The 14,550-nt window shown below is 42.8% G+C and overlaps 1 protein-coding gene across 1 annotated transcript in view; it reads right to left on the bottom strand.

Moving 5' to 3' along the window:
* The window catches only part of Arhgef11 (Rho guanine nucleotide exchange factor 11), a 135,681-nt gene that overhangs the window by 57,613 nt on the left and 63,518 nt on the right, over window positions 1-14,550 (bottom strand). The window contains 2 exon segments of the mRNA XM_038311601.1: window positions 649-747; window positions 1,689-1,780. Of these exon segments, the coding sequence (XP_038167529.1) occupies window positions 649-747; window positions 1,689-1,780 (191 nt within the window).

The raw sequence follows: 14,550 nt of genomic DNA, 5'->3' as shown, positions 1-14,550 counted from the left end.
AGGGAATCCCATGCTCTCTTCTGGCCTCTGTGGGCAGGTTTTCATATCATTATTTATTATTATTTTGGCTTTTCAAAACAGGGTTTCTCTGTGTAGCCCTGGGTGTCCTGGAGCTCACTTTGTAAACCAGGCTGCCCTCAACTTGAGATTGGCCTGCTCCTACTTCCCAAGTGCTGGGATTAAAGGTGTGCGCCAAAATGCCTGGCGGTTTCTCTTTTTTGTTTTCTTTCTTAAAACAGGGACTCACTAGCTAGTTGGAACTTGGTTAGCTGGAACTCAGTATGTAGATCAGGTTGACCTTAAACACATAAAAGATATCACTTCCTGCTTCCTGAGTGCTGAAATTAAAAGTGTGTGCCGCCATGCCACTTGGTCTCTGTGACGGCGACGGCTGATCCTGACTATATCTGGAATCAATTAAAAATCAAGCTGCTGGGCACAACTGAGGGAAATTCTGCCTACTGGCTCAGTGTGGTAGAGACTTTCCCATGTGTCTATAGGGGGCTAGTTCTAGAATAATTTATTCACCATTCGCTTAGGGATTCCCCCATTCAAGCAGTCTCCAAGTCACACAGCACTACTGCATACACACACACACCCCACCTTCTGAGAACTGTCCATTGCTGACAGAAGGGTCACAGCACTCACCAGGGCGCACAGACTGCACCAACACGATTCGATCCCCACTAACTGTGAAGCCAAAGCCATGCTGGTCCTTTTGGATAATGACACAGCGTTGAACAAGACCTGTTGGGGTAGAGAAAAGGAATTTGGGCAGGCAGTCACACTGAAAGTCAGTGTATCCAAGTCACTTAAAAAAATTTCTTTTAAAGTAGCTTTCCCAGACGAATCCAGTTCCCCAGATTCACCCTGTCCACATACACCGCTGTAATATATTCCATCCTCGGTGACTGGTAAAAACCTGTAAGCGACTTTGTATTCCATATGAGAAGTGACCCTTTCCTAAGGTGCTGAAACGGCTGTCTCTTTAGGCCTGTATGAATGATATTGATTGAAGAAAGGGTAGGTCTAAGTCCATTAGTGTTCCTCAAATCTAGTATTAAAGATAAATAGCCCTGTGGGTTGACTGGAAATTTTACATTGTTATACCCAGTGAACAGAGCAAATGGGACACCAAAGCTGACTGATATTAGAGCTGGAAAACTCAAGAAGATAACTCAGGCTTGTTTCCTTGCCAAATCCAAGGAATGATAAATGCCAGGAGAAATCCTCTTATTCATATAATATTCATGCATAGAATGAAAAGGGAGGGAGGAAAACTGAGTAAAGGAGAAAGAAAAGGACAAAGGGGTGTGGCTACCGACTGTCTGTGCTGTCGGTCTCTACTAGATATGTACATATTGCAATAGCACTCTGATGGCAGGGCATGGGTTCTAGAGTTCCAACAGAACTGGTCTCAAGTCTCAATTCTGTCTCCAATAAGTGTGAGGATGGGAAAGTTCCCTAACTTTCCCACGCTTCAGTTTCCTTATCTGCAAAATAAGAATATAAAACACACTTCCTAGGTTGCTATAAAGCAACAACTGACACAAAACTCCTAACATAAACCCCAACACACATATTATGTGCTCAACATAAAGTTCAGGTGTTTTACATATGGGTGTACAGGATTTCTCTATAGGGGCATATACCTGTGTCTATGTGCTGATATGTAACAAAGCAGTTACCTGTTGTTTCAGAGGTGTCAGAGGGCTGACGGTGGTGGGAAGGGGACATGCGTTCAGGTGTAGAGTCTCCCAGAGAAGACAGGCTACTTAACCTAGAGAAGGAGTAAAGAAAACACACTAATAAGCTGGGAAGGGAGGGACCAGAGGAACAGGCTCTGTTATTAGAGGGGGCCCAGAGTTTTGAATAATGAAAGCTAACCCACCCCACCTTGTAAGTTGGTCATCCCAATAAGAGATTAATCATGTGTATACTGCTGACAACACCACCTATCTGGAATCCTGGCTGGGCAGGCAAGTATGGTCTCTTTAATACCCAGCAGGGTATATAGAGAAATACCCTTTGTATTTGTAGAGTCAGACAATAAAGAGACAACAGCAGGAAGGTTGTACAAACATACATGTGCTTGCTGGGTCTTACCAGGCTGCAATGGGGCTGATGGAACAGAACGGAGCAGCAGAGAAAATGAACGCAAGAAAAACAAACAGCTAGTTAGTGTTAGGTGATGATTTGCAAAAGAGGAGACTGGAAGGACATGGTGGGCCAGACACATACAGAGGCCTCTGTGAGCATAGCAAAGCATGGAATGGCTTTATCTCTTTGTCCCTCAAAGTCTCACCTCTCTAAGATGGCAACTGGACATTTAGTACTAACCTTCTAGGGAAATGGCAACCCGAACAGGAGCATACCAATTGCCTGAGCCTCTGAAAAGTCCATTTATCTTCCAGATACCATGGAAGAATAGGAATCTGGTCTATTGGTAACCATATACTTCAACTCCACAATCAGACCATCCCTACAGCTAGTCTGTAGCATCCTGCTTAGAAATTAAGACCTCAAACCTTCTAAATACCACATATCACCAACCAATAGATTTATTTCTTGATCTCTTCTTCAATTAAAACTGAAAACAAACTTAGAACATTTTGGTTTTTTAGAAAAAAGTTCACAGTTCGAGAATCAGATGCTACTGCTCTCAGAATTGGGTGTTTCCCGTCCTAGCTATAGTTAGTGACTAAGTGGAAGCTTATGTACAGAATCACTGTGCACAATAGGAACACCAGAAATGATCTCATATCTATATAACAATACAGAACTTGTCCTTACAAAACTGTGTGTAAGGAATGACCTCTATAATACTATCAAGGTAAGAGAAGAGAATTATGTGGGCATTTAAAGCAGTAGATAAAAGGGAAAAGATGCTGTGTTTGCATATTTGTTATATATGCAAATATCTAGCATATCTTTGCAGAGTACAAAAGAAACAACATTGGTTGTCTCTGAGGTGGGAAAGTGGTTGCCCAGGGAATAGGCACAAGACCAGAGACCTCTCATTATATCCTTTTGTGCTTAATTCTGAACTTTGTGAAGATACTAACTATTCACAAGAGCCAGATGAGGTAGCAGACAACTGCAATCCTGGCTCTTGGGAGGCTGAGGCAGGAAGACTTACGTTCAAGGCAGTCTGGGCTATATATAACATTTTTAGACTGGCCTGGGTTATGCTAGGAGACTGTAGTCTCAAAAACAAAGGAAAACATTCCTTACTCACCAACCAACCAACCAACCAACCAACCAACCAACCAACCAACCAACAGACCATTACCCTACACAAATTTAAAAATGCCAAGAAGGGGATCTTTTTTCCCCCAGAGGCATCCCTCTTACCTGGACAGGTGAGACTGCTTTTTACTGACTGATCTTTGGTTCAGAGAGAGGAAGACATCAAAGAAGAAGGGAACGTGGGACCCAGGAGAAATGATGCAGGATAGGAGGAAGAAAGAGAAAGAAAAAACAACAACATAAACCAGACAAGACACTGGAGATGGTTAGTTCAAAAGAGAAATCCCAATAGAACTGAGTAAGGGACCAATGGGGTTGATACAGTGATGAGCTTATTATAATGCAAATGCATCAATCTGTCTATTTAAAATTCTCCAGAGTCTCCTCCTGTACTCAGGAGTAAATACTAACCAGGCCAAGAGCCATAGCATACCAGCTCTCAAAAGGACAAAGCACACAGTCTACACTGAACTACATCTGAGTCACAGCGTTCCTTTGCTTTGTCCTGTCCTTCTCTTCCCGTTTCCTTTTTCTTCCCCTGCCCTTTCTACTGCCCCTTCCCTCTTTCCCTTCCATCTGAGGTGTGGTGTGGTATGTAGGTCAGACAGCAATATCAGATGTCTTCCTTAATCATTCTCCACCTTAGGAAGGTTGAGAATGGCTGATTTAGATCCACCTACTGTCACATTTGTGTTTTGCCTGTCTTCCCTCCTTTCCACCTCTGATCCCTCTATTTTTATTTAGTAAGCTTTATATTTATTTATTTTTGGGGAGAGTGTATGTGGATGTTAAAGGACGACATGGTATATGTGTGCCAGTATACATGGCAGGCGGGGTGGGGTGGGGTGGTACAGACATCTGCTGCTCTCCACCTTGTTTTGGAGACAGGAACTCTCATGGAACCTGGAGCTTACCAATTTGGCAGGGTTGGTCAGTCAGCAAGTCCTCTGCACACCAGAAGTAGAATTAAAATTGCACTGTCCTATCTGGGCAGTGGTGGCGCACGCCTTTAATCCCAGCACTCAGGAGGCAGAGGCAGGTGGATCTGTGAGTTCGAGGCCAGCCTGGTCTACAGAGTGAGTTTTAGGACAGCCAAGGTTTCACAGAGAAACCTTGTCTCAAAAAACCAAGCAACCAACGAAAAACATAAAACAACAAAAAACCCCAATGTGCACTGGCTTTTCCACGGCTCTGGTGATCCTAACGCAGGTCCTTGTCCTTGCACAGGCAACTCTACTACTGAGTCACTTCCCAGCCCACATTTGCTTCTTTTTCTACATTATACATTTTTTCTCATTAAAGATTGTAGCGACATTGTGACATTTTACCTTTAATTACTTTAGTGTATACATACTAAGTACCTTGAGAGACTCTCTATATGAACTGCCATCAGCATGCCCGATAAACTAGCTTTGATAGAATATTACCTAACACAGAATAGTATTCAAACCTTCCCAAATGTCTTATCAATGTTCTTTACATTCGTCCCTTAAAAAGCCTCAATCCAGGATTTAACCAAAGCTCTTAAATATGTGTGTGTGTGTGTGTATACACACACATATATATACACACATATTCATAAAATACAAATGTAAAAATATATTCTTTCTATCTATTGAGTCCTATACCCATTTATCTCTTATAACAATGACATTTTCATGTTTGTGTAGTATATGTATCTATGAGTAAGCTTATACATGACTGTGTATGTCAGAGGTCAACACTGAGTGTCTTTCTGAGTTATTCTCACCTTATTTTTGAGATAGTGTTTCTTATTGAACCTGGAGTCCAACAATTCAGTTAGGCTGTTTGGCCAGTGAACTCCAGGGATTCAGATGTCTCTGCTTTCCCAGAGCTGGGATTACAGATACTACCAGTTCCAGATTTTCACATGGGTGTTGTGGATCTGAATTTAGGTCTTCACATTTGTATAGCAAGCACTTTTACTGACTGAGGCATCTCCCTACTCCCACCCCCACAATTTTGAAGAGTCCAAGCCAGCTATCTTGTTGAATAAATGGCATACATCTGGGAAATGCCTGATGTCTCCTCATGATTAAAATCAGGTTAAATATTTTTGTTTGCTTGGGGAAGAATCTCACTCTGTATCCAAGGCTAGACTCAAATTAGTTACTCTTTTGCTTCAGCCTGCCAAGCACTGTTATTGTGGGGATGCTAAATATTTTTGAAACATTGTAAGTGATGTTGTATAGCTCGCCCTAAGCTGGTGATGTGAGAGTTGATTACCTGAGATTTCTCAATGGTAAAAATCTATTCTTCCATTTTAAATATGCTGCGCTTGGAGAATTCTGTTCTCTAACAACCACTTATCCAGGAGTTTATATGTTACTATTATTTGTACTTTTAGAAAGATTTCTTTTATTAATGTGTCTGTGTTGTGTGTGCTTCTGCTGTGTGTATGAAGGTGATTTGTGGAAGCCAGAAGAGGGCATCAGACTCCCTGGAGCTTGAGTTACTACAACTGCTCCTTGTCTGGGACATTTCTATCACTCTCTTTTAAGCTGCTAAAAGTAATCACATCCTTTGTTTCTTCCCCTAAAGTTATACATTACAGTCCTTTATCCTTTGCCCCATGGCTCTACCACAGAGCCGCACCTGAAATCTCCTCCCACCATTTAAAAAAATGTTTAAATGTTGTAAGCGGTCTAGGGCGATCTGTGAAAATGTTTCACTTGACCTAGAAAGATCACAGTTATTTTAGGAGCACCCGTGAAGCTGTTGTCCAGGACGCCAAAGGTATGAGTGATGAAAAGTCACCAAGTATGCTCCTTTAAAGAATCATCTGGCTGGGGCTGGAGAAATGGCTCAGAGGTTAAGAGCACTGGCTGCTCTTCCAGAGGTCCTGAGTTCAATTCTCAGCAACCACATGGTGGCTCACAACCATCTATAGTGGGATCTGGTGCCCTCTTCTGGCAGAACACTGTATACTTAATAAATAAACAAAATCTTATTAAACAAAAAAAGAATCATCTGGCTGATATAATGGTACAGGTGGTGGGAGTGCCAGGCCAAATACTGGGGCTTGATACAGGGTTGGTGGCCCAAAAAGAGTACTGAATTTTTGTTGTTATTGTTTTGAGACAGGGTCTCACTGTGTAGCTCTAGCTGGCCTGGAACTCCCTATGTAGACCAGGTAGGTCTTGAACCTAGAGAGAGCTGCCTGACTCTGCCTCCAGGATGCTGGGATTGACTATAATGCTTTTTCGTTGTTTGTTCCCTGGCTCAGTGCTTGCCAAACAAGCCTGCTGAGCTATGTTTAATTTTGGAACCCACATGAAAAGCCAGGTATAGTAGCATGTCACAGCATTCCTACAAGAAGGAGGTGATTGGCAGGAGAGTCAGCTAGCCTAGAGTGTGACATTCATGACAGACCCAACAAGGTGAGGAAGAAAGACAATTCCTGAATACTGTCTTTCACTTCCGTGGATATGCCCCAGGATGTGTGTTACTGGAAACTAGGGCTGAAGAAGTGACTTGATTAAGAGTGTGTACTGCTCACCCAGATGACTTGAGTCTAGTTCTCAGCATGTAAGCTAGGTGTCTCACAACTGCATGTAATTCCACTTCCAGGAAATCCAATGCCTTCTCCTGGTCTCTGCAAGCACCTCAGGCATAAACCCGTGAACACACACATACATACGTAATTAAAGATAGTATCTTTAAAAAAATATATGGAGTGTAATGCTGAACTTTAAATTCAGCATAAAATAAATGCAAATAAAAGGAAAACCCAAAGAAATGGGAATGTCTACAAACTAAACCCTCTGTCCTTTTAACAAGTTCACATCTGCCTTTGAGAACATCTTTGCTCTCTGGCACAAAGAGAAACTCTAGTTCACCTTGTTCTGTATGTCGACTTGCACTAAAACACTTTTCTGAGGATTGCTGGTTCCTTTAAGTAGGACAGAAAACTGAATCTGGCACAAGCAGCCAGAATCTCTGCTGGACACTGCTACTGAGTGTCCTTCTGTCCAGGTCCTTTCAACACACTTCCCACATTTTGTGTTCACAATGACAACTTCCAAACTGAAATGAGTACGACTGGATAATTCCCCATTTCCTCCATTCCAAAAGTTTTCCTTTTTTCAGTGTCAAGAACTGAATTTGGGACTCTCACCTGCTAAGCAAGCAATCTACTGCTGAGTTACATCCCCAGCCCTCCATTCCAAGCTTCACCTTCCTCTTCAGACAGTGAAAATCCCCATCCTGAACAATGCCAGTGTACTTGTTTTTTCTCTTCCAGAATACAAATAAGAGGCTCTCTGGAATTACTACAGAGTATCACTAACAATAACCCTGTTAACCCCGTTGAATCAAAGTTTCCTCACTTTTTCGGCCTCAAACTGAATCTTACCAGCAGTTGGTATCGTACATGCAATACTCCTGATTGTTATTAACAAATAAAAATTTTTAATGCTTGATAATCATAAGATTCATTAGAAACATTACATTTTATATATTATACAATTTTATATAAAGATTTTGAATAGATGTAAAGTAAAAGATTTTGACCAATGTCCTTTCTTACTAGTTAACTATTTTTAAGTCAGCGTCTCACCATATAGCCCACACTAATTTCAAACTCTGGATCCTCTTGCTTCATCTTCCAGAGTCCTGGGATTATAAGAGTGCTCCATCATGCCAGGTTCTAGGATAACTTTAGTGTGGTGATATCTTGTTTGTACAAATAAAGCTTGCCTGAAGATCAGAGGGTAGAGCTAGCCACTATATAACCATAGAGATCTGGAGGTCTGTACAGACAGACCAGAAGTGATATGGTTGGGCAGAGAGGGCAAGTGATAAGGCAGAAGGAGGCAGGAGCATAGTATCTTTTCGGTTGGGAAGTTGAGTGGGTAAGGTGGTTGTAGTTTTGCTCCTTTGTCTCTCTGATCTCAGCATTTTCCCCAATGTCTGATTCCAGGCTTTTATTAACACCTATCAGAACTCGTGATACACTTTAGCTTTTTTTCCTTTCTTTTTATTTATTCTGTGTCTTTTACATCACGTATCTTGATTCCATTATTTCCCTGTCCCTTTGCAACTGCCTTCTGTCCTGCAACCACCCACCAAACAAAACAAAATTTAAGAGAAAAAATGAAAAAAAAGGAAAAATTAAAAAATCTCATCATAGAAGCTGCAATGACACAGTGAGTCACACAGTAAACCCCTTTGTCCATATATCTTCGCTTGCAAGTGTTCATTGCAAAGAGTCATTGGTCTGGTTTGAGACCCCTGGTTTCTGCTACATTATTATTGATGCTGGACCCTCAATAGGACACTTCCTGGATACCCTGTTGTTGCCTTGCATTGGGGAGATCCTGCAGCTTTGAGTCTGTGGATTAGCTCCCTTTACATGCTCCAACACATCATAGATGGGGTAGATGTTGGGGTGGGCCAAGTTATAAGCCTGGTTCTAGGCCTAGGCAGCTGAAGGGTTGGTCAGCCTGCTAGTTCTCCCCTGTTCACATCACCAGGGTGAGTTCTCCAGCATCGCCTTGGCTAGTTCAGCTCTTGCAGCAATGAGCAAGGGATGGGGCCAGTTCTGCTTTCATGCCCTCAGGGTTAGCTCTCCCACACTTACATGATTAGGGCCAGCTCTATTATGCTGCCCAGGTGAGGTACAGGGGCCACTCTCCCCAGTGCTGCAGCTAGTTGGGAGCAGGGCCAGCTCCTCCACCTATCTCAGGCGTTGATGGGTGGGAGATGGTGGGGAGGCCATCTGTCCTCTGCCCAAACTATCACATGTCATATGAGTAATGGGGACAGCTCTCCTTTGCTCATAATATCGGGGCTGGGTCATCCTCACCTCCGACCACAGGGCAGCTCTGCTATGCTGCCCAAGTGAGGGGCATGGACAGCTCTCTCTTCTGTTGCAGGCGGTAAGAGGCAAGGGGTAACGGGGGCATCTCTCATCCTCCCACACCACCATAGGTCAGATGAGTAGTAGGGACAGCTCCTCCATGCTTACAACTTTTGGGCTGGCTCACCCACACCTCTGCCAACAAGGTTGGCTTTATTGTGGATAGCTTTAGTTTTAATGTAAGACACAGAAAAGGAACTCTCACTATTTTATACTGAAAAAGTATTCTAGAAGATGATTATGCTAGTGTATGCCTACATAGTGAGACTGTTTCTCAAAAAAAAGTGGGGGTGATTCTAGGTGTTCATATAGTCACCAGATACAGGTGACTATATTCTACTCACTATCATGTATGTGTGTATACATATGTTTGTGTATTTACTGCATTTTTCACATAATATATTCTGATCAGTTTCCCTCCCCCAACTCTTCCCAGATTGGCCCTCCACACCCACTCAATTCCATACGTTTCTCTCTCACAAAAACAGGAAAACCAACCAAACAAACCAGGATTTAAAAATTTTGAAAAAAACACAAAGAAAAAGCACAAGAAACACACACAAACAGAGAGACAAAATCCATTAAAAATACAAACTTGAGTGAACGCACCCCTCACGTTCCTGACTTTCTCCCTCATGTTCTCGCTCCTTCTGCTCCTCATCAGAGGGAGGGTGGGGAGGTATGGGTGGAGGGAAGGGGAGGGAAGGGGGAGAAGGAGGGGAGGGAAGGGGGAGGAGGAGCGGAGGGAGGGGGTAGGAGGAGGGAAGGAGATGGAAATTTTTAAATATAAAAAAAATAAACCATGAGAAAAAAAAAAGAATTTAGAGCTAATGGGCCAGGCAATGTTTAAATGAAAAAAAAAATACAAACTTGAAAACCATAATCTATAAGCAAAGAACCAGGAAGACCAAGATAAAAGTGGGGGGGGGGCAAGCAAAGCAGTATATGAGACTAAAAATCTATAAAAATATTGTTAAGTTCATTTTGTGTTTTCATCTACTGCTCTGCATGGGGCCTATTCTTAAATGTGGTTAAGTGAGACTTAAAAACATGAAATGCTTCATGAATTTGCGTTTTACTATTATTTTAGGGGCAAGTGTACAATTTCTCTTCTTGCACCATGTGAGTTTCAGGAATAGAATCTATTTTTACTCAACAAGCTGACCAAATGAATTTTTAAAAAGATTTGTTTATTATGCATGCAGTGTTCTGCCAGCATGTACAGAAGAGGGCACCAGCACCAGATCTTATAGATGGTTGTAAGTCACCATGTGGTTGCTGGGACTTGACCTCAGGACCTCTGGAAGAGCAGCCAGTGCCCTTAACCTCTGAGCCATCTCTCCAGCCCCTGACCAAAAGTAAAAGTCTAAAACTTTTGGTGTTTTGTTACGATAGTCTTGCTATGTAGTTCAAGCCTCCTGCCTCCACCTTCCATGACTAGTCCCCCTGATGCAGGACCTGTACAGACTCTGCTTGCAGGCCCAGACCCTGGAAACCTCCTGCGCCAGGCTCTACCATTAGTCTACTCAGGCATTTAAGTTTAGCTCCAAAGGCTAGGCCATGCCCCCAGGAGCTCCAAAGGCCAGGCCCCACCCTCAGAGTTCTCTAACTTTCCCCAACAGCTATAATGTTCCCAGCCCCTTGAGGAGAGTAACCAGCCTCCACCTTACAGAAAAAAAACCCCACCAATCCCCGAGGTTGCCTCAAGATCAGACCATATAATCCCTTCAATCGTAGGCCACCCTGGAAAGCCCTCCAAGAAACCCTGTCGTCTTCTGCTCAGTTTTCTACTGCTTCAGCCACCCTCCTGGGGTTTCCCTTCCCAATAAATATCTTGTGTGAGGTTTGTTGTACATGTGAGTGTGGTATTCCTTGGCTCCCAACTGCCATCTGAGCTGCAACATGCATACCAAGTGGTAGGATTACAGCTGTGTGCCCTGGCACTGGACTTACAGCATTCAATCTTTGACCCCTGCCCCTCAGATCCCTTAACTTTTGAATTTATTGGGGCTTGGAGAGAGAACTCATCAGTTAAGAGCACTTGCTGCTCTTGCACAGGACTTGGGTTCAATACCCAGCACTAATATGGCTGCTTACAACTCTCTGTAGCTCCAGAGGATCCAGTGCCCTCTTCTGGGTTCTGTGGGCACTGCATGCATTTTTGTACATACATACAAGCAGACAGAAATTCACAGACACAAAATAAAAATTAAAAAAAAAAAACAACCCCAAAATCCTTTTGGCTGTATCATCAGTTTTCTCAAGTGTGAAATGAACACATACTGCTAACACCTGTTTGTCTTTACTTTGAGGTCTTAACTCTTAACGTTAAACAGAATATTCCTGGACTATTAGGCAAGTTCCAACACAGTGCCATGCGCAGAGTGGGCACCCACTCCAAGTACACTTAATGAAGCAAGATATACTTCTTTCTTCTAGAAGTGGTATGAGGACTCTGAAAGAAGTATTGGTTAAGTGCTTTGAAAATCCTTATACAAATGCTTTCATGGTTTTTTCCCCCTCCAGGATCACACTGGGTGATCTATGCTTGACAATGTCAGTGCTAAGAGAAACAGGACTGGAGTGAACAAGTATACTGTAAGTGAAAAGGTGAAGAAGATGCAGAGGCCTCCAGCCCCAGGCAGGGCGTGGCCAGGAAAGCACTCCTTTCTAATTTCATGAGTGTATTAGAAGAGGGTGTGTGTGGAGGAGGCAGGCAGCACTAGTTAGCTTGTCAACACCATAGCACAGAAGCATATGATGTAAAGGCTGGGGGGTGGGGGTGGGTATGGCTCAAAGCACTCAGGGTCTTACTGGTCAGCCAGTCTAGCCAGGCAGTGAGCCTGTCTCAAAAAGTAAGGCAGACAACAGATGATGACACTGGTAGTTTACGTCTGGCCTTCATATATGCATGCATGGGCACATACACCCCTCCACGTACATACAGTACAAACCACAACAAAACAAACCAAAACCATTCCTTTCACCCCTATAGCTTTAAACTCAATCCCAAGTCCAGGTTCCTTTCCTGGCTGTGTCTCAGGCAAGTCACCTGGTTCTCCCAAACCTGATTCCTAACAACAAAATGTAGAACCACTAGCTTTCTCAAAGGCAATGAAAAAAAAAAAAAAAAGACCAAATAACCTTCAGCAACTCCCTACAGCTAGGATGTTAAAACTGAAGCCGGTGTCCTTAGCTCCAGCCCAGCCCTGCTTCTGGTTACATGCTCTTTCCTCTGCATGCAGTGTTATGCAGGCCCATGCCAGAAATTCAAGTTTCTTGATCTTTAATTGAATCAATTGAACCCTTCTGACAAGATTGCCTGGCATCCCAGGAATCCACCTCCATAGCATAAGCCCCTTTGACTTCTCCTTAGAAGACCTGGCCTCCTCCATCCGCCTTCAGTTTCAACTCTTACAGGAGTTACTTGTTCCTCAGTTATCCTTTAAAGAAATTAGTTAGAACATTTAACATCCCTCAGGGGTTCCCTGTTTTTTTTTTCTTGAGGTCTATGTCAGGGAAGCTACCATGGATTTCCCCGAACCCTCCCTCTATGGTGCCAACCTCAACAGTAACTAAATTGCTATATGAGTGATTTTAGATTAATATCACTCTTCCAGTTCAACATCGGTCACGTCTTGCTCTCTAGAGCACAGTGGCCCCAGGACACATTTGTACTCGATAATAAATGCAAAAGAATTTTAGACATCAAAGTATCAAAAGCATGACTAGTTTTGGGTGATCTCTTCCATGCATATAAATTGGAGTCGAATTCACAACCTCATAGTTTTAATAAAGACTAAATGAAGTAGAAAGGCTTTCTTTTCCATGGACTTACAGAAAGGAAGTAATATTAGCCACTGTAAGGATAACTCAGTCCTGTACATTAACCAGTGAGGCATCTGCTAGGCAAGCAAACACATGTTAAAGTGTATTGCAACTCATATTAAAAGTTGAGGAATGACTGGCCAAAGAAGGAACTGGATTTTACCCAGAGTACTCAGGAAAGGACAGGATTCTGGCAGTTGCTCTGTTGTGGAAGGGCATACAGGTGAGGAAATAACATGTATAAGCACAGAAAAATGTCACAGCAACCCTGTCAAGCTGTCAGCACCAATGCAATACAGGAAGAAAAGGAAACAAAACTAGCAAGTGGTAGAATTGCAAAGATTCTCCAAAGACATGAGTTTCCAGCCTGGTTCGGTTACTTATTAGGAGAATCTTAGGAAACCTCCTGTTAAGTTCCTCAAGTCTGTTTCTCCACCTAAATCACGTGGATAAATGGTTCACTTACTCTGCCCTACCTATCTCATATGGCAGCAGTGAAACCAAGTGAGATTCAGTGTATCAAAGGCTCTGCAAGTTGAAAAGCAACACAGCAATGTTAGGAAGCAGAGTGACGTTAGTACAGGGACAGGTTACACACATAGAATCCTTACATGTAAGAGATGTGGATTTTACTTAAAGGCCATAGCACATATCTAGTAAGATTATATACTTTTAAAAAAGGTGAGCCTGACTACCAGTGACTAGAGTGTACCGATGGGAAAATACCAGAGGCCCAGAGTTTGAGGAAGGCAGAGAACATATGTCTGAAGGAGGGCACTATCAATCAGAATATGCCAGAAAGGTAAGTGAGAGAATCCCACAAGCAGGCTGCTAGGAGCTATGTTGGGTGCTCTTTCTGGCCTTGTCTTGTACTGAATAGCACATGTTAAGAGTGCCCGCCAAACTGTACCTGGTTCACACAGAAATATGCTGCAAAAATAAGATGCATGACAGATTTCAATGATTTAGTATGAAAAAATAAATGGTCTCATTTATTTACAGATTTTATATATTTATATATACACACACAAACACACAAAATCTTTTATATAGAAATAACAGCACTTTGAATGTCATCAATTAAATGAAATGCATACCATCAAAATTAATTTTACCTGCCTCTTACCACTTTTCATGTGATTATTAGAAAAATTTAAACCTCAGAGTGGCTTCCATTGACCAGCACTGGTCAAGCCAACTCCGGCTACAGATGAACCATGCTCTACTGTGTTCTGCAATCAGAGCCTCTAGCCCTTCAGACTAAAGGACAGAAACGTCGCTTTTCCAGTTAACTTTCCACTACAGCACCTGGCAGATATTTCTGTCATGCAGCTTCCATGTAGCTGCCAACTACACTCCTGTGTTGGTTGGTCTGAGATGTCTTGAAGGTCAGCTTCAACTTCTGGCAGTCAAAACCCACATTGCCAGAAAACTAGATAGGCAGCCTGCAGATCTTCTCTTTTCCCTCTGTTTTCCTAGAACCAATCCTCCAGTCTCAATCCCAGCTCTGCAGCAGAACGGCTTGGCAGCCTTCCCTGCTCCCCCTGTTCCCATCTCCTGTGGATCCCACAGATCTTCACCTTCTAGTCTCC

The sequence above is a fragment of the Arvicola amphibius genome, chromosome 14, assembly GCF_903992535.2.
Source record: "Arvicola amphibius chromosome 14, mArvAmp1.2, whole genome shotgun sequence".
Lineage (NCBI taxonomy): Eukaryota > Metazoa > Chordata > Mammalia > Rodentia > Cricetidae > Arvicola > Arvicola amphibius.
This window is presented reverse-complemented; position numbering and strand designations above follow the sequence as displayed.